This window comes from Mytilus galloprovincialis, chromosome 2, assembly GCF_965363235.1.
Source record: "Mytilus galloprovincialis chromosome 2, xbMytGall1.hap1.1, whole genome shotgun sequence".
Taxonomy (NCBI): Eukaryota; Metazoa; Mollusca; class Bivalvia; order Mytilida; family Mytilidae; genus Mytilus; species Mytilus galloprovincialis.
Window position 1 is genome coordinate 73,099,955 of NC_134839.1, and position 21,793 is coordinate 73,121,747.

At 32.5% G+C, this 21,793-nt stretch overlaps 1 protein-coding gene across 1 annotated transcript; it reads right to left on the minus strand.

Annotated features, from left to right (window-relative positions):
• Positions 1 to 5,404: 5,404 nt before the first annotated feature.
• On the minus strand, positions 5,405 to 21,141 carry LOC143064345 (solute carrier family 23 member 1-like). The gene is made up of 11 exons (XM_076237108.1): positions 20,284 to 21,141; positions 16,388 to 16,545; positions 14,849 to 14,952; positions 13,831 to 13,919; positions 11,529 to 11,710; positions 10,871 to 10,991; positions 10,093 to 10,249; positions 8,295 to 8,548; positions 7,760 to 8,033; positions 6,447 to 6,542; positions 5,405 to 5,775 (listed from the first exon to the last, which is right to left on the minus strand). Exons 1-11 carry the CDS (start codon positions 20,476 to 20,478, stop codon positions 5,471 to 5,473), a joined length of 1,935 nt encoding a protein of 644 aa, XP_076093223.1. The 5' UTR covers positions 20,479 to 21,141; the 3' UTR covers positions 5,405 to 5,470.
• Between the last annotated feature and the right edge of the window lie 652 nt (positions 21,142 to 21,793).

Sequence of the window (21,793 nt, forward strand, 5' to 3'; positions counted from 1 at the left end):
TGACAGTAGTAGTACTAGTACTAGAATTAATGGTTGCAGTACTTCCAGTAATGTAATTGAAGTAGATAATGCTTTAAAACATATTTTATTTTACATAGCTCGGTGTGTTTGTATTTATTTCTTCTAAAAAATAGACGCACTCGATTAGTTATATTAAATGGAAAACATCCGTCGATTCTATTCTTCAAATTTATATGTAATTCATTTTTATATCTTCATGCTAAAATAATTATTGGTTAAAGTCATATGTAAAAGAGGGACGAAAGAAATCAGAGGGACAGTCTAACTCAGAGATTGAAAATAAACTGACAACGTCATGGCTAAAACTAAAAAGACAAACAGACAAATAATAGTATGGTTCCATGTTATATTGAAGAAAATGCAAATGTTATAGACACAGGTAAACAAATATTGTATATCTAATTATATATGTTGACAACTTGTTTTGCATTTTACAAAATGTTCAGCCAAAAAAATAATTACCCGTGCCTGAATATACATTACTTTAAACAGGGGCGAAAGATACAAGAGGTCAAACGCATAGATCGAAAATAAACTGACAACACCATGGCCAAGACAGAAAAAAAAACCAGACACATAATAGTACACAAGACACAACAACGAAAACTAAAGACTAAGCAACACGAACCCCACCCAAAACTGGGGGTGATCTTGTGTGCTCCGGAAGGGTAGTGTTCATTCATGTGTATATTTATGTATGTATTGGAGAAGACGTTGGTAGTACTTCATTTGCCACAGCGGCTTAACCCGGGTAAGCCCGGTCGACGCTTCCGGTATAGGCACAGTCGCTTCATTCTCTGTAAAATCGGCCGCCGGCGCAAATAGGCATACGCCGCCCTCGCCGGTCTTCTATCACCGGCAAGCAATCAGCCGGTCATAAAAGTATGGCGGGAAGCGCAATTTTAGATAAACTAGAACATACCCGTGATATCGCGGGTCCGTGACTGAATTAAAGTATATAACTATGCGCAAGCCTTTTCTTAGTATTAGTACTGTCATCTGATAAAGTCAGGCCGATTATAAGATACACAATTTTCTCTGCTTTCAAATCTTTCTGTTTGAACCCGTGGAACTGGAACTTATCAATTATTGGTAATATTAAATATTTGGAAAACAAAAGGTCCTGGAATAGAGTATTTTTTAATCAACAGCATTGTCCTATATTAGTTATAAATAAGTTGAATTCTACGTCATGCCCGCTAACAAATTGAAACTTATTTTTAGTCCAGATTTTTAGTATTCGTATTGTTATCTTAGAAAGTCTTACGGATTAAAATACTACAATAGGTAACAATTTGACAATTTAGTAGTGTCAACCCTGTGATAATGATCCGTTTATATAGCATATTACTCCTGAATACACCATTTGGTGATGCGGAACGTACAGATAAGGTAATAGGTAACAGGTGATCATACTATTGGTATCGATATCGGACACGACCCGGAACTTTCTAATTATTGGCGATATTAATTACGTGGAAAACAAAAGGGCCTGGGGTGGTGTAATTTTTAATCTACACCTTTGTAATATATTAGTTGTATATAAAGTTGAATTCTTTGATTCGTCGTTTTTACGTGATGACGGCTGATAAATTGGACCTCGTAATTTTAGTATTATAGATTATCGGAATTTAAAAGGTGAAGATTGATTTTTGTGAATCAGACTAGTATATAACATGATACTGCATTGATAAACTATGACGATATTAAATTACCACGCTATATTTTATTTTCAAATTTATAAAATTATCTCGAAGAAACGTTTTTATGATGAATAAGGCCTCAGAAAAAAAGATTGCATTTTAAAAATATATATTTATTGTTAATAGGTTCATCTTTTATATTCCCTAGCTTAGAAAGGAAAAAAGTATAAATTTGAACTTCTGTCGTCATCTTTAAATCAGCCGGTTCCACTCGTTTTATTTTTAGTCATATTTAACCCGGTCACGTGATAGGGGGAACCGGGCATAGCCCGACCTAGAACAAATGAAGCAGCCCCGTTACTAAGTTGAAAAACTTGTGTCTAATCCATTTGTCATTTTTGAACAATAAAATATGTTTGAACTTAACAATGCTTTAACACAAGGTATAACTCATATATACAGATGATAAATGGTCACTGGGATTTCTCCTTTGCAAATGTTAAGCTGTTAACTCGGGAGTTTTACGTTGACTGATCTATGTATGCAAGCAGCCGGTTTTGATCCGAGTAGAATTTAAATCATTCACTATTGCCATGTTTTCTGCAAGACAACGAATCTCAAATTAATTATGGTCGACGTATTCACAAACCTCTTCTATACTATTAAACGAGAAGACCTCGTTTTGCCTGTCGCTTCTCTTCCTTTCACAATAAATTAATCATCATTTCTCTGTGTCCTATAGTTACCATGCATAGCCGCATTTTTATTGTGACAACATTCAAAGATACTAGCAATTAAGATTTGTTTTTTTTACTTTGAGCAAGACGATGTGTTTTATAGTCGTTACATTTCTAGAACTGTTTGGTAGACTGTTGCCTTTTCGTCGTCCTTTGCAACGATTTAATCTTTCTGTCTTCGACTTCTGATATGTTCATATACTCTCTGTAGTATCTTCTGTCTTTTTTCTCCTTCTCAAGTGAGATTATAATGGGAGCAAAGAAATTGAGGCTGACTGGAAATACTACATTGTACATTGTAGCTATCTATTTAGGTTATTAGTCAACAACATTAACGGTACCAATTTTCTTGCACCAGATGCGCATTTCGACAATACATGTCTCTTCAGTAATGCTCGTGGCCAAAATATTTGAAATCCAAAGCTTATATAAAAGATGAAGAGCTATAATCCAAAAGGTCCAAAAAGTATAGCCAAATCCGTGAAAGGAATCAGAGCTTTGCATAAGCGAGATACATTCGTTAATTTATAATAATAACAAGTTTAACCAAGATTTGTATAAAAAAAAATATTGTTACATTGAAAATATCATTAATTTGTTTTTGATGCACTCACCTACCTTCTCTGAGGCTCATTTAAACTTAGTCACTAGGGAGAGGACGTCACTTATGTTGTTATAACTTTTGTCCAATCCCTTTTGCTACTTTTGCAAAGAAAACATGTTTAAACTAAACTCAGTCACTGTATGGTAACGTGTCCTGAAAAGTGATTCCTATATTCGTACTCAGAATGGAATATTATCTTGTATCATACTACCTTGATCTCAAATCCAGGATCTGTTTGTTATCTGAACTTCTATATCAAGTCATAAGACAAGCCTGACATTATGTCGAAGAGGGGTGTTTTCACAAATCAGAATATACCAGCGGTAGTAGTGTCCATCAGACATACTAATTATTACTAATTAACATTAGAGAATCCCTCAAATTATGACATTTCAACACAAATTCAGTGCGATCTAATGCATATTACACTCTGGAATTTGGCTATCATTGTATATCTGTCTTTGGCTTTCAAGTATTCCGCTTTTGGCATTCCTGATGAAGATTAACCCAGAAAATCTAAATTCGTTCGGATGAGTTTAATGTTGTTTTATTAGTAAGCAAATGAAGAGTATATTTTGTAACTATTTCTGAATTGCATTTGCAAAAAAAAGATATACGCTTTTATAAGCACAAAGTATGTGACAAAAATACAATATATCGGATGACTTTTTATCAAACAATTTCTTAAATTGTCCTGCTATTCAGCTAGTGGACGTTTTTTCTCCGAGGAAATGAAATTTCCAGTAATCTTTTTGCTGACATGAAATATCTTTAATTCAGTCGTATTTTGTAAATTTAAAGTTCATAAAGTGTTGAAGTAAGGTTGTCCTCCCAAAGACATAGACCATCATAGCCATTCTTTGTCAGTACAAATAATTGTATATTATCAAAATCAGAATGCTGAAATTGGCGTTAAAACTTATCTCTAGTCTTTTTTCTCATTAAGACAAACTTTTGGAACCATTAGTAAAATCGAAGTCAATATCAATAAGTGCATCAAGGATTACTTGGAAAATGCGGATAATTTAAAATACACAAAAATTAATAAGGAAACAATGGCCTACTTTTGAAATATTTACTTCCTTATTTGTTTAAACAAGTACACTTATACGCAGGTACGCAGAAAGTTGTTGATACTATTCAAATATTATAAATTGCGCACATTTATTACGTTTTAATATTATCAATAACTGATATAAATATAAGTCGACAGAGTATGTTTTAATATAGATTACTTTCTTTCTTTCTTTCTATTAAGTTATTTTAACGACAACCTATGTATAACAACCTTTTGACAGTGCATTACATTGATTGATTGAAATAATACGACATAATATTAGTAAACAATAATTTCTATACATAGAAAAACATATCTTAATTAGTTAGTTGATATATTTTAAATGTTTTATTTCATTCATTCATAGGTGCCTATTATTCTTTAATCAATATTCAATGTTCTGAACCAATCTAAATTTAAGTTTTTAAATAAGGTTATTAAACTTGTATGGCAGTTGAAAGCATAAAACAAAAAGAAAATCCTTAAATGTATTTAAAGTATACATTGAATTAAAGATTTCTTTTTCAAATGGCTTTGAAACACATTCAGCACAATTTCTATATCATTTTTCCTACACGAGAAATATCAATGCAGACATTCGTGTACTGTAATAAGCTCAATTACAACCATCTTGTTGTAAAATGTAATCTACTAGGAAACGTTATATTTTAACCTCAGAAATGCATGACTTGTCTTTGCAATTAAGTGTATAGACACGTGTCTATTGTTGAGAGTAACGTTTGTTGGCTATTTGTGTTGTTAGTTTAGTCTCGGTGACGTATACTCCCTCATCACTTTTTATGTACTACTATATGAAATTCACAATCGCAAACAATAATTGAACTAAAATGGAACAATAAAATTGTCATCGCTGAATTTCATTGTAAATTGTGGCCTACTCCATGAAATAACAACTTGAAACATGTAGATGGCATACCAAATAAAGGGAACAGTAGTTTATCGCTGTTTAAAAGTCATAAATCGATTGAGAGAAAACAAATCCTGGTTACAAACTAAAACCGATGGAAACACATCAACTTTTAAGTGGAAAGCAACGAAACAACAGAACGCAAAACGGTTTCCAATGAGGCATTATTTTAACTCTGTAACAGAATGTACAATTATATGGTCTACAATTATTTTGGTTTCCATTTTCCATTATATAAATCAAACCCGTTGATATGAAACTACGTGAATTTCTTTTTGGTACTACCAGCAAATTCGATTTCCACATGCACATCTTTCGTGAGATCATACAAAATTAGTTAAATATATCCGTACATGTTAGAAGAGTCATTTTTTGTTAAAAGAATCAAGTGCAAAACATGAATGAACCAAGGAATGATATATACTTAGTTTTATTTTAAAAAGATAATTATTTTCAATCATTATGAAAGATAAAACAATATCACATTTTTGATTGAATTTCTATATCTGCCTTACTGTTTGAATTAGGAATACCAGTATATTTTTCTTTCTGTATTTCATCTATATTTATCTTTTGTTTTTTAGATTTGCAACATTTCTGGAAAATAGACTGTGATTCATATTTGAAAGTTGGTAAAAATGGTATGTAAGAGAAACACTTATATCGTCGTAAAAATGGCATAATAAAAGGTAAGTCATATGTTGATTGATATGTGGTATCATCTGAGGCACCTGTTGTGGATAACTGGTTCCTCCATTTTATAATCCCTCTTTCCTCATCGGTCCCTTTGGAAAAAAAAAGTTATTCAAAATAATTGTTGCTGTTTCGTCCTAGTTCTTTCGCAATTAAATAATTTCATATTGATAATGGATCCTGATTGGTACAATATTTTCTATTAGTCACGATAATATCTAGACTCGGCTATTTAGAAATTGGAGTGAGGTATAGACGCTTTTGTCAAAGATTGGTTGTTATTTCACAACTCATGTGGTATTACTGTTAGATTGCAATAACCGATTATATCATTTTATTTAAAGATTACTTTTTATAACATGTATAAACCACTCCATCTTTGTGCTTATATAGAAATCATGTGACTAATAGTATTGAAAGAAAATACCGAAGAAGGTATAGTTTTAAGTGTTAACGTCTACACAATTTCGAACCTTGTTTTATGATATGTCTGCAGTACGTTTGCTTGATCAAGAAATTTCATATACCATAGCTTGCTGTTCGATGTGAACCAATACCCCGTTTTGAAGACCGTACCTTGACCTTGACTTGGATGGAGAATTGTCTTATTGGCACTCATACCACATCTTCATTTATCAAATAGGATGTCGTTTGTGTATATTTCAGAATACAGATACATTAAGGTTTGACAACATCGATGTTTCATTTTAATTCCAATATTTCTGTGACATTATAGCGTAAACCAGTTTCTTCAGATACAAACCTGGAACGGTATTATCTAATATGAAGCCAAGCATTCCACCAACAAACATAGCTGTACTCAATAGTACTGTTAATACTTGGTCTAGTTCAGAATTACCTGCAAAAATAAAATTATAATTAATTTGAACAAGAAATGTAGCTTTTTTGCACTTGGAGATCATGGAATTAGTGATAATGTTATATACATTTTGGCACAAAAATAAAACTGATGCAAAATGTTTACATCGCATTTCATTTTGGTTTTTTCTTCACATTCCTTGTCCCTTCATTAGTTTTGAGGTCTAAACCGAATACTGAAATTTACTTATAATCGCTTCGAAACAAATGGAACGCATGGTGCGAGTGTCACGTTTTATTCTGTTTCTTAGGTTCTCTAAATGGAATGAAATCTCTCTCTCTGTCATCATGGAAGATCTATTGGGGCATTTCATATTATGCGTGTGGTTAACGTTTTAGAATTAGCAACAAGGTTATTGGAGTGTTACTTGTTGAATCATCTCTATGACAGGTAAATATTTTATATTATTGCTAAGTCTACTTTACATAAGCAACACGACGGGTGCCACATGTGGAGCAGGATCTGCTTACCCTTCCGGAGCACCTGAGATCACCCCTAGTTTTTGGTGGGGTTCGTGTTGTTTATTCTTTAGTTTTCTATGTTGTGTCGTGTGTACTATTGTTTTTCTGTTTGTCTTTTTCATTTTTAGCCATGGCGTTGTCAGTTTGTTTTAGATTTATGAGTTTGACTGTCCCTTTGGTATCTTTCGTCCCTCTTTTACAACTCATAATTTGGTACTGATGTTTTTTTCTATTAACTGTAAACTGCTAAAAATGATATGAGTCAAGCCGACTACAGCCAAATGCAAATGTTACACCTTACTATTATTTTAGTTTTTGTTTCAAACTTTTCAATCATGGTAATTTCAGTCCTTAGTTTTGTTATTTTATTTCTAAAACAATGATTCTTAAAAATTTAATTGAGTAATCAATCAAAATCAATCGCAAAAAAAAATGGAAATATTATCAACAAGTCGATATATTATCACAATACAAATATAAACGTAAAACAATATTTGGATTTTTCAACAGTAAATATTTGATTTCTTTTCATGTCACATATTTGATAACCATACTAGTTAATCATCTAAAGTATTAAATATTCGAACACGTAATGTTATTTATTTTTTTAGTGACTTTCATTTTTGAATTTTTCCTCAGAGTTCAGTATTTTAGTGATTTAACTTTTTTCTTACTGAAAATTTTGGTAAAAATCAAAACAACATATATATATTTAGATATAAAATATACTTTTACCTGTGTCTATAACATTAGCATTTTCTTCAATGTAACGTGGAACCATAAGACCTATCAAGAGTGACGAGCCAATAATACACAGATTTCTACCAGATGACAAATCAACAAACTGAAGGGTAGAGAGACCAACTGATGTTACCATTCCAAAACTTAGAACAACAGTACCACCAAGTACAGGATCCGGAAGTAAAGTCAGTACAGCACCTACTTTTCCAAATAGGCCACATATTAAAAATATTATTCCAGCATATTGAAATACTCTTCTACTTGCATTCTGGAAAACAAAATTGCATTTTGTACATATCGTTGTAAATTTTTTCCAATTCAAGCTTTTAAATTCTATGCTTAAATTCTTTTCAGTTTGACATTACTATATTTTCTCATAGTATTGGATGCCATCATAAATTTTCTTTTTATGCACCATAATGAACTTCAGACATGTATTATAATTGTGTATAAAATTTTAAAGTTGTCTCCGTCGAAATAGAACTAGGTGTGTGCTTGTGTAATATGTAAAAAAAATACATAATGTTACCTTTGTGAATCCTATAGCACCAACATTTTGGCTGTATGAGGTAGTTGCTCCTCCTGATCCTACAGCACCTGATAGGATACTTCCAAATCCTTCCATTGCTATCCCGCGATTAATCGCATGGGCAGGAGGAGGAGGAGCACCTGATATTCTTGCACATGCGTAATAGTCTCCAACAGATTCAATAATCGAGGTAAATGTAGCTGCCATCATTGCCATGTAACTTGCAACACTTAATGTTGGAAGTCCCCACTGTCCTAGGTAGACAATACAAAGACATATTAAATCAGATTCCAAAATGATCCTGTCTATTTAGTTTAATAAAGATTATAGACTATTTTCATATTACCGACAGGACATCCTCGGACACGGTCAAGTAAGAGTAACCAAAATTAAGTGCAATCAAACATATATAATCGGTGCAATTTTTGGGGAAAGTTTAAAATTATGAATGTTTTTGTGGTGTATAGAAAAATAAAACAGTTAAATTCCCCCCAAAGTTATACCGATTAAAAACTTCTTTACACTGCTTGTACTTGACCGAATACCAGAATGTCTAACCACAAAGAAGATAACTTGTCGAAAAAAAGTGGGTAATAACAAATAATAAAATTGAGAATGGAAATTGGGAATGTGTCACAGAGACAACAACCCGACCATAGAGGAGACAACAGCAGAAGGTCACCAACAGGTCTTCAATGCAGCGAGAAATTCCCGACCAGGAGGCGTCCTTCAGCTGGCCCCTAAACAAATATATGTATACCAGTTCAGTGATAATGAACGCCATACTAAAATCCAAATTGTACACAAGAAACTAAAATTAAAAATAATACAAGACTAACAAAGGCCAGAGGCTCCTGACTTGGGACAGGCGCAAAAATGCGGCGGGGTTAAACATGTTTATGAGATCTCAACCCTCCCCCTATACCTCTAGCCAATGCAGAAAAGTAAACGCATAACATAACAATACGCACATTAAAATTCAGTTCAAGAGAATTCCGAGTCTGATGTCAAAAGATTTAGCCAAAGAAAATAAACAAAATGACAATAATACATAAATAACATCAGACTACTAGCAGTTAACTGACATGCCAGCTCTTTTATCATAAATTTTAGTATTAAGCTTTCCGTTAATGATATAGATATCAAAATCGAGGAAAGGAAAGGACAGTGGTCATTGTCAGTATTAGCTTTATTTAAAGTAAGTTCAACAGGATAAATTTCTTTAGTATACATACTGAGGTCGTCATTTTTGAGAGCCAAAATATCATCCAAATATCTAAAAGTATTATCAAATTTGTGTATCAGATGTTGTTTCCATGGGTCTTTGCTGATTTTTGTCATAAATTGTAAGTCATAGCAATACAAAAACAGGTCCGCAATAAGTGGTGCACAGTTAGTCCCCATTGGAATTCCGATAACCTGGCGATAGACGGAATCTCCAAAGCGAACAAAAATGTTATCTAGTAAAAATTCAAGGGCAGATAGAGTACCAAAGCATGTCCAATTGACATAGTTTTTTTGTTTATTGCTACTAAAAAATTACCTTAAAGAGTTTGAACATAATATATTCACATTCTGACTTTTTAAATGCCCAATTAATCAGATGTGTGAATTTTTTCTTAATGAGAATGTGAGGACAAGTAAAAAGTAAAATCATAAAATGTATTGATAAGAAATACATAAACCAGGTAAAAGATAAATGTCAAAAATGGTTGACTCATATTTTTTTTTATCCTTTCAAGTTTATTTTGGTTGTTAATAAATAAAACGTATTAAGTTTAAAAGTAAGTAATCTTACCTGGATATGGAAAAAAGAACCATTTTGCATTGCTTACTACATGAAGTCTAGCATCTGTCCTCGCTTTGTATTCTGGTAGTGTGGAATTCGACGTAAATACATCGCATTCGGTCAATATTGCAGTTATTGACCAAGACAGTATCACTGCAAGAATCACCTAGAATATATAAAATTAATAAGTTAAAGACAAGTTTCATTTTGCATTTGGTCAGTTATTTTAGAAACCTTTTAAAGTAAGAGAATGAGCACCTTATCAAGATGTTGACACCGAACATCACTGAGAAACATTATTTGCCTGTTTTTTTCAAGTGAATTGGTTCACATGTTTCATGTTGTGGCTTTAATAGCAGACAATTCTATTTTTTCTCTTTGTTGAAGGCCGTCCGATTGCACACAGTTACTTACATCAACTGTGTTTGATTATTGGTGTAAAATTGTATCTTTGGAATTCATACCACATATCAATGTTTTTATTCTTTATTTAGTTTCATTGATAATGGAAACATGTTTTGTCAAAATCCCCTTTGAGTGGAATATTAATGTTACAGTTTAACCTTTCTGTGCATGTATATATAACGTTTACCAAGTATAAAACGTAAAATCACAAAATTACTGACCTCCGAAGAAAATTCAAAACGGAATGCGGAATTTTACAGTATTTTTATCATTCAATTGTCTTTTGAATATCAGTGAAGAAACAGCAATGTTTTGAGACATTTGTAAATATAACTAATAAATGAAAATGAAGACTGATATCAATCAAATAATGAATACTTACTGGGAACAGTCGGAAAACTGGAAAATGAGAGATGAAACATTTTTTCTTTGTCGTCCATGAAGGTATAGGACAGGAAATATTACGTAGATATAGAGAAAACAATAACAGGAAAAATATTGTTCTGAAAACATAACATGTATTTGTGATTTTAGATAGGTAAATGTTTGTAAAAGAAAAATGTACCTTCATAAAATAGAAGTTTGTCAATCTTTTTTTTTATTATTAAGGATTAATCTCTATTACTGCAAAGTTATGTTTGATGTGTATTTTATAATTTATTTTTAAACGATTATCTGTGTGTTAATTTTTGCGCCTGTCCCAATTCAGGAGCCTCTGGCCTTTGTTAGTTTTTAATTTTAGTTCATTTAAATATTTCGGAGTTTAGTATGACTTCCATTATCACTGAACTAGTACACATGTTTGTTTTTTGGCCAGCTAAAGCACGTCTCCGTGTGCGGAATTTTCACGCTGTATTAAAGACCCATTGGTGACCTTCTGCTACTTTCTGCTCTTTGGTCGGGTTGTTGTCTCTTTGACACTTTCTCCATTTCCATTCTTAATTTTATCTGAAGGAAATCGTTTAAGATAATTTCCTGATTGTGTTAATCACCATTCATGCTTAGGTTTGGTTAAGGTTGAAACAATTAACAAGTCTTACAAGATTGATACTCCCCAGTGGATTTTGCAAAAGTTCAAAGCAACGTCGATCAGGGATAGTCCTACCAAAGTGATTGTTGGAACAACTGTTATTGGTCCTATATACTGCAACAGCACGCCCAATATCCCAGTACAACCAATCAGAACTTGTGTTACAGATGCAACAATTATGCCTCCTTGAATCTATACAAACAAGTATAAATATGAAGATATGTAAAACCTTGCATTACCACATTTGAAACATCTCTGTTTCACAATTTTTATTATTTTTATAATCTGGTACTGACACAAACGATTATTCTCCGCTCTAGACATAAGAATAAATACCAGCCAAATTAAAAACGCGATGCATGACGAGTGATTTAAATATTCAGTGCAAGTTTATTTGTCGATAGGGCCACACCAATTTAATTTCGTTTTCTACGGATTTTTGGACTCCAAAATTTGGGGCGAGCGAGCGATTTGAAAATTTTAATAAAAAAATATTTAATTAGAAAATTTTTGAGTCGAAGCTTGAAAAGTAAAGGCGAGCGATTATAATTCTTTTGTGTAAACATAAAATAGTAGGTTTTGACAATATTCCAAATTCATTTATAACTTGTACTTTGACATTTCTTTAATTTCTGAAGTATTTTTTCCCTGTTCACCAAGAAATAATTAAATCTGGTCTATGTATGTGTAACTGACAATGAGACAATTCTCAATCCAAGTCATTATCAGTTTTGGGGCAACCCCTTAATGTTATAAATATCCCTTTTACATTTTTTATGAGGGATCAGTATATAAAAATATAATATATTTTTTTGTACAAAAGGGCTCATATTTTCTCAAAGAACTATATATCTATCTGGTATTAAATGGTCAAAACATGTCCAAGATGTTTTGTAATATTCCTGGACTTTAACCATGTTAACACATTTACTTTAACAGTTTAATATTATTCAAAATAAGTGGACCCCTCTTTTAGAAAAAGTTGTTTAACATATGATGTAACTTTCCTCTTTTTGAGTACAAATTTCTAAGTTTTCAAAGGTTTTGTATAGAAGAACTATACAAATCCTTGGTATTTCTACTTTCTTTTCTACATCAGTAAAACTAGTGACCCCTTGTCTGAGGGGAGGCTCGTCTGAAGGAGGGTTGTTCTCAACCTGATAATAACAAACACAGGTCAAAGTACGGGCTTTTACACAGGGCTTTGATACAGACCAAACAGCAAGCTAAAAAGGACCCCAAAATTATTAGCGTACACAATTCGAACAGGAAAACCAACGATCTAATTTATATATCCGAACTGGAAAATACCAATGAACCACATCAACAAATGATAACTGCTGAACGACAGGCCCCTGAATCAATCAGGACAGGTTGCATAAACATGCAGCGGCTATGGATAGTTTGTTTCGCCAGCATACAATATAATTGCAGTTGAAGGCAAATCCTTCAGAAGTTCTTTGTACTTTATTCTAACAACGAACAGTTTTTGATAGGGAATATAAGTAAGGGGGAAAGAAACTAATTTTTTGTTCTTTAAAGGTATTCCCGCTGTTATGTATAAATTTACATCGGAGCACTCTCACTTTTGATAAATAGGTTTCATGCTTAAACAAATATTCTCACAGATATTTACACAGTGTGGTGGGGTGCTTTTATGTTTAAAATCGTTATATACAGGTTAGACTGTGATTTTAAAAACAAATGTTGATATCTTTTTATAATATTTTCAAAAAAAAACGGTGCGGGAAATGGACATGATTACATTTCCGGATGCGGGAAGCGGGAATATAAAAAAAATAAATATATTCTGTTTTGAAAAAAAATAGGTGCGGGCGGGTCCGTCGAACAAGGAATCAAATTGGTGTGGCCTAGTGAAAAAATATCATATTACACGATATTCGGTGGTGGAATTTTTTTCTCACTTGATATTAAGACGATATTTAAGTAAAATTTAATTTTCTTTTTCAGTAATCAGCAAATATGATACGTGGTCTTTTTATGACATCACCAGACATCGTTGCTTATTTTATGAATTCAAAATAAGTAGTCAGATAATAGCTAGCCAGAATATTTGACGTCTTGAATTATTAAGAGAACGGATAATTTGAACTTCCATCTATTTAAGACTCTTGTATGAAATCTGCTACCATTAAAGTAAAATAAAATCGGTGTGAATAATAATAGGAGTAATGAATGTTCGAAATTTTTTTTATAAGAAGACGCATCATCGGACTAAACGGAAAGTATACAGCAAAAACAATGGATTATTTTCAAATAATTTTGTGAATTAAACATCACTGAGTAATAACCTCTCTCATTCTGGACTGCCACATTTCTGTTACATCTAATTCTGTGTAGTTACCACTAGTACCATTCAGTGTCAAATTTCCCGTTAATGCTACAAGATAAAGGTTCATGTTTACATGTTTATCATTCTCATACAATTTATATACTCACTGCCTTATTAAAATTAACATAATTATGGTATGATTGCCAATAAGACAACTATCAAATGAAGTGGATGCAAGCAATTATAGACAACCGTACGCCTTCGACATAATGAAAAATCCAAACCGTGCGTATAGTCGCGGCTATAAAAAGTCCCGCAATTACAATATGAAACTATCCAAAAGAGACAACTAACTGTCTAATTTATAACAAAACAATTGACTAAAAACAAAGATGACAGACATGAACCAACAACAACTTCTTAACTACAGGCTATTGACTTGAGATAGACCCATAAAGAATTGTTAAGAAACATGATTGTGAGCGCTCGACCCTCCTCTAACATGGGATAGTGGTGTAACAGCACAACATAAAAATAAAATATAAACATAGTTGAAAAAGGCTTAACTCATCAGATCGATGGAAAGACATAATCATCAAACTAAAACACAGATAGGACAGGACAGGACGTTCGAGAGTACCGATCCATCCTCAATCCCATGACTCATGATCAAATATAAAATACATGCCATAATGCTTTATTTTAGAAATGATACAGAATTCTTATTCAGACGTTCTTCAGTCGAGGTTTAGTCGATGAAATGTAGAAGACAATTTATTTAAAGTATATGAAAGTTAAGCACATGAAACAATAGCTATGGTAACCGATAGTTTTACAATTAAAGCTTCTGGCATTGTAAACGTAAAGGTTTATTGTGACGCTGAGATAAAGAACAGCAATTAAATCGCTGTTTGCTTTCTATGTGTTTTTGCTGTGGTACTGATTTTGTGTCTGGAATAATTTTGGATACCCCATATCCTTTGTGGGTTTTTTTTATTATGTAGTACACGACATGACAAAACTAACTGATACATTACCATTATGTATTACGGACTGAGATGGACATTTCCATTTATCTAATGCCATTAAAGCAGTTATTGCAGGAATGAACTTATGGCATCCTCCTTGGATTATTGGAAGTCTGCAAAAACAAAAACAAAAAAACCTATAGCATGTTCTCTATCAAGAAAGTACCATTATTGTCTGTTAAGCATTATTATTTGTATTTCCTTTTCTGTCCCCATTTTGTAATCAGCTAATCGACATAAAAAAAAACCAACAGTGAATCGAGTGCTTAAAAGGATTTTACGCAACCCAATTCAATTTTCACACGGATTTTGAAGTGCCTTTCTTAAGTTCGAATCTTCTGTAACATTTCTCTATTACCGCTAGAATATTTGTTATCAGGTCGATTGAATCTAGAGCCTTGACATTATATCTCAACAATTGTCTAATGTTAAGAATGTAGCATATGCCCTCTTAACTTCTGCAGGTGTATACCATCTCATTCTCACATACATTGTACATAAGACGTACCGATATGATATATTTTGAACAGCTTAAAACGAAAATAATATGTGCTTGCTAAACTAACGAAATCATCATGTCCATCATGTTATCTCGACTGTCGTGCAAATGTTATTATAATTTAGAATATCTATATACTAGTAAAACGAAATATTTTGGAAAAAGGCTACGTTTTTTTAATCAAACGACACAATATCTATATCTATATACGCAAAAAAAGATACATGTAAAAGGAATGAAATTTAGAAGCAAAAACTGGCATAAGGGGTCAATTGGCTTATTTTATTGTATTCTATCGTTCTGGTCATTTCTACTGACGGATTGATTGATTGGTGTTTAACACCACATTCGATACTATTGTGCTCTTTCGTTGCTGTCAGATTTAATAGAGTTTGACGCCGGTGTACACTGAGAGAACCACCGACCTTCGCTAGGAAAACTGACAATCCTAGTCAATTAACATTGGAGTCGAGTCCACCTACCCGTGCGTGATTCGAACTCACAATCTGAGTGTTACCAGGCTCGTGCCACTGTAACTCGACTACTTTGACCACTCGTCCATCGAGGCACTGTTTATTATTTAAAGTTTTTCCCTTTTTTTAATACTATAGTCTTAAACATAATGATAAAAAGAAGTAAAAATTTGCTAAAAACTTATGTTGCTGGGTGAGTATCTCCAACCTAGATTGCATAAACAACTGTCTTTTACTTTCAAGGTATAATGTAGATATATATTGGTCTTTTGAATAAATTTAACCTTTTTGCTCTTATTGCTTTGGTTAATTTTTTTTTCTATTTATAAGCATAAAAAACTGTATTTTATTAAATGTAACTATGTCCAATTTTTAGAAACAACGACCAGTTTTGTTAACGTTGATGGCTCGAATTCCAGGATACAACTTAAAATTAAGTAAAGATGAGCTTTAATCGTATTTCAAATCAAATTTGAAAAAAATTTACTGTGCACAAGTTTGAGTGAAAGCAGTTATTCGAAAGTACAAACAAAAAACACGCGTTATTTGAGATTCTAAGTAAATACCAATACATACCTTACACCAAATGTATCTTGAAGAATGGTACAAATACCACACATGAAAAGGAATGTCGACATTATTTGGGACTTTACCAACTCTAATTCTTCTGCGCATATCTGCTTCCCAACAATTAGTGGTATTGAAATGGTTGAACTTATTGCTAACAAAACTTGCTAAAATGGATAAAATGTTAACATATTTAAGAATCTATAATCTCAGTCTCTATTTGTCAATTCTGTAAAAGGCCCAGTAAGAAGATGGTCATTTATCGAAGTAGTTTCCCTAAGGAGTATGTAATGTTTTCGTTTATATTTTACATTTTACTTTTGTTTATATAATCTTTTCTCATCATAAAAACTTTTGAAATTGAAAGTTATTTTCCAGTAATAATAAGTTAAAACGTCGACATATCACTTTTTTGCATTGGCAGCAGCTTATTTTATTCGACTTAGTCTTCATTGTCAAAGGGAAATAACTGGTGTCAAAAATGTAATAAGGCTATCATACTCAATCATATCGATACTACGCAAATAGACTAAACTTTGCACACAAAAAAACAAATACGACAGAAGACTTTTGTTTACTATTGTTACTTTTCCATTTTTGAACGGTGATGCCATTGGCACAACCTTACGGTGATCACATATAACAACTTCTTCTCTTTGTCCGTGATTTCAATGAACGTAATTTTTAAACCTTTACAATGAATTCTCCCATAGATACATTATGATTTGGAAGTTTGGGTGTACTTTTAGAAAACTTATTTCAAACGGGATTGAACATTCTTATGTTTACGCATTATGTTATTTATTAAGGCCGGTAATTCAAATACGATTCGGGTATGTATCGGAGTACATATCTCCCAATTGATAGGATATTCCCGTGCTTGCATTTCCTTTCATGATTTCCGTGATAGACCGTTGCTGCTCACAAGGAGGCTATTAAAACCAGTGTTTCAAATGGTGCAGTTGAAAGCATCCCTTCGTAAATTTTACAGACGACATCACGAGCTGTTTGACCGGTATGGAATTTTTCGTAACTAAAATCCAGCCCTCTTCTTACGAATGTGACCTACACATTTAGACTTGTTACCGCGTTTGTACTAACATGAGCAACACGAAGGATGCCACATGTGGAACAGGATATGCGCTTACCCTTCCGGAGCACCTGAGATAACCCCAGGTTTTTGGTGGGGTCCCGGTTCGTGTTGCTTAGTCTATATTTTTTATGTTGGGTTTTGTTAACTATTGTTTGTCTGTTGGTCTTTTTCTTGTTTTAGCTATGCATGGCGTTGCAAGTTTATTTTCGACTTATGAGTTTGAATGCCCCTCTGGTATCTTTCGCCTCTCTTTTATCGATATTTTAAATAAACTTATCTAAAAGGTAATTAATTCAACACTGCAATTTTATCTTTTATATTGTTTTATTGGTTTTTATTTTAATTTTGGTTACGGTAAATTAAAATCAAACTAAATCACATTTTCATATTCATGAATTTATTATGCACAACGATAAGGACTATACAACCTGTCGATATCTGTATCTTGGCATTGCACAAGGTCATGTTTTTCTCTGACTTTTTTCTCTACACTAACTCTGTTGGATGTTGGATGTGTATTGATTGATGTTTTAGTCTTAGATTATTTGTTTAGTTGTTATTGGCTTTGAACTAGCTGTCAATAACAGGAAGTACTCTCAGATCTGTATATAGTACTTTAACTTATATGGAGAGTTGTCACATTGGCATTCATACCACATCTTCTGGTATCTATTTAGTGTCTTGTTTGTAGTGGGAATGTATAAATTCCCTGTTAAGTCGGGTCTGTGTTTTTTCTTTGTATCGATCGGATGAATTAAGCATTTACAACTATTTTTTCTAGTTTGTTCTTATGTTGTACTGATACAGGTAAAGGGGAGGGGGTTCGCGCGCCGGCAAACTTTCTTAACCCGGTTACATTACGTATGTACCTTCCTCATGTCAGAAGCCCTGTAATTCAGTGGTCGTTTGTCGCTTTATATCAGATCTATTTTTAGTTAACCGTTTTTTGCATAAATCAGGTCGTATTTTTTGTTTCTTTTGAATTATTTTGCATTCCTTTTATAGCTGACAATGCGGTTTAGGCCGTATAGTGACCTTTAGTTGTTAACTTTTACAAATGTATGTCATTATCATGTATCTGGTGGAGATTTGTCTCGTTGGCAATCATATTTTATACTATGTCAAACTAATGAACCAACTACGTTATACTTTGTCCAATTGTCAATCTCTCGAAATACCCGGGGCATTGGCTACAAATTCGACAAAACAACAAAGTATGATACATTTATAAACAAGTAATATACTATTTCGCTATTGCAAGTATCAGTTAGTTTAATTTCAATTCATTAAAATATGCTTAAAGACATCCCTGATATATAATTGACTTGCAAGTGAATAATTCTACTCATTTGAATCCGTATTCATGCACCATATATGGGGAGATCGGTGAACATGTGTGTTTAACGTTTAATGTTATTTAGTTGTTCGTTTAAGTATGCTTTAAATCGAGAATGGAAATCTGGGTCAAATCGGTGAACATGAATTAGCCATCTAATGACCCTTTCATGTCCTATTTCGGAGACACGCATAGGTGATTCGCATTTAACCTGACCTTGGACAGCTACTTAAAACAATCTTTAGTTTTATAATAGTATAATGACTTAGCACACTTATATCTAAGGTCAACATCGTATGGCTTTGCTACAGGGACGGTGAATAAAGTTGAATGATAAATAATCATTTCATTTCAATGAAGGAACATATTACTCAATTAGATGGACGTTATTCAACGTTTTTGACCTCGTTCAAATTTATTGTACAATGAGAAAATATTTTATTACATGCTCGTGTGGATGGTTCATATAAAGAGACTTAGACATAAACTTGTCTTTCGTGTATGCGTTTTCCCCCTTTTTCTACTGCTTTGCTGTTGTCTCATATGTTGTACAATGTTGTAAGAATATATCTAATTGGCAAAGTGCTGATCGTCTGAAGTATTATTGTAGTACTAATCTGTCATTCTAACTCTATTTTGATAATAATAGTTTGTGCCAAGAATCTTTTATAGCCTTCAAGATTAGTACATACAAAAATTAAGTAAAACTCTTTAAATCAGTGGATGTATTTTAAATGATTTAACCGAGTTTTGATTTCATTTGCTAATCATTGTAGGTAGTATACACAATGTCATATGCACTTTAAGCCAGATGTGTATCTATTTAAATAATGCACTGAACGAGTTTTGCGTACTTTTGCATGTAACTAACTGCAGAATATTGTCATTATATGAATCGAAATAGGGAAAACCAAACATTAAAAAATTCAAATAAAAATTCTAGGATTTAGCGACTGCTTTCATACACGCATTTTGATGGACGCTTTTAGCTTATTCACATCGCTAAATATGCTAAAATAGTAAAACCAACTTAATATGAGGATTACCAGTGAGACAAATATCCACCATACCGTAATATAAAACAAAGGTTATTTAAGGTGTAAATTTAAGCTATGTTGTTTATGGTAATTCGTATTGATATAAACATACATGTACATGTATAAATAATAGTTATAACATACTAAATTTTGTAAACAAACAACACATTTTCATAAATAATAAAAAAAAATATATAAACAGATCTAGATGGTCATGATACAGAAATATAAAAATATGATAATGCATATATATAGATACTTTATGTTCGAATCAATACCGTTATCATCGTTTTTTTTTATATGAAATCTCCTCTATGATAATGTAAATACTTTAAACATGTTAAAAGGAACAAATGTGGCCTTGTGTACAACATGTACAACTTCTTGTAAATATAAATGATAAAAAAAGAAAAATAAGAAAGTAAAATAAATAGTTTACCTGTAGCCCAAATATAAAACAAAGATAGAAGGCAGGGGTATCCTCAATTCCATAGTCTAATCTTTTCTCGTTATTGTGCGAGTTTTCGTTGGTTGCAACTTCGGCTTCCGTTGTATCGTCTGCTTCAAACTCCGTCGGAGAAGAACAACATACATTAACAAATTTATCAGTATGATCAGAAGTTTTCATCGCCATATTTTCGTTATTTTGTAAGCATAGACATTCATCAACAATCTATAAATATCTCATGTTTAGAAAAAAAGTGTTATCAAGGTCAGAACACATATAATCCTGAAGTAGTGGGGCAACATACTTATTTACCTACTGTTTGTATTACTGATCGACTAGTCATATATAGTTTGTAGTGTGAAGAACTTACATGTCATATCTGATAACTTTGCGCGATTTATTGACATACTATAAGACAGTCTCTATATATGAATCTCAAGGCCATAATGTTCTTGTGCTATCGAAACCCCGGTCAATTTAAATTATTCTGCGATAAGAGGACGAAATATCAGTTAAACATTTGAATGAAAAATGCGCAAAATGTATGCAATTAATCCGTGTTGAAGGCCTCACTGTGACCAAAAAATAATTAAAAAATACAAGTAATAAGCGCGACTTTCCTTTGCTTTTTGTGTTTTTTTGCTGTGCATTTACTACTTTTTGTGTCATGGGTGGATATCCCATATCCTTGGTTTAGCTTTCAATTAAGGTTAATTTTGAGTTGTCTCTGTTAGATGTAGTAGTATATTATACTATATCATATTCATATACTGTACATTTCTCTTTACATTTGATTGTTTTCATTTGAAGTGCGTTCTATAGGTGCATATTATAAAGTGTGTTTTTTTCATGCCATTTAACTCATAAATAAACATCATAAATACCAGGATAAAGTTTCATATACAAAAGACTCATCAGTTACACTCTAATAAAAACAATTAGACGAAAAGTTTAAAATTAAGGTCTATTTTAAAAAGAAGTTGTGGTATGATTGCCAATGAGACAACTCTCCATAAGAGACCAAAATGACACAGAAATTAACAACTATAGGTCACCATACGGCCTTCAACAATGAGCAAAGCCCATACCGCAGAGTCAGCTATAAAAGGCTCCGAAATGACAATTTTAAATAATTCAAACGAGAAAACTAACGGCTGGAAGATGGAAGGCAGGGGTATCCTCAATTCCGTAGTCTAATCTTTTCTCGTTATTATGTGAATTTTCGCTGGTACTAATATGTTTTAATTTTTTTTTTAATTTTCATGCATGTTCAAGACGAGAACTTACTGCTAGGATCTGGGTGAAGGGTGGATAATTGTAAGTGCTATTGGAAAATAAGGTATGCTGAATAGTGACATATATTTAAACCTTTCAACAGGCTAACTACTTTCTATTATATGCACATATATAAATGATGCATAACAACTGTGCACAATTTCTATAAACTCCTATACAATAGTTTGTGCGTTTACAAAAGAAATTTTTCAAATTATTGAGCAGA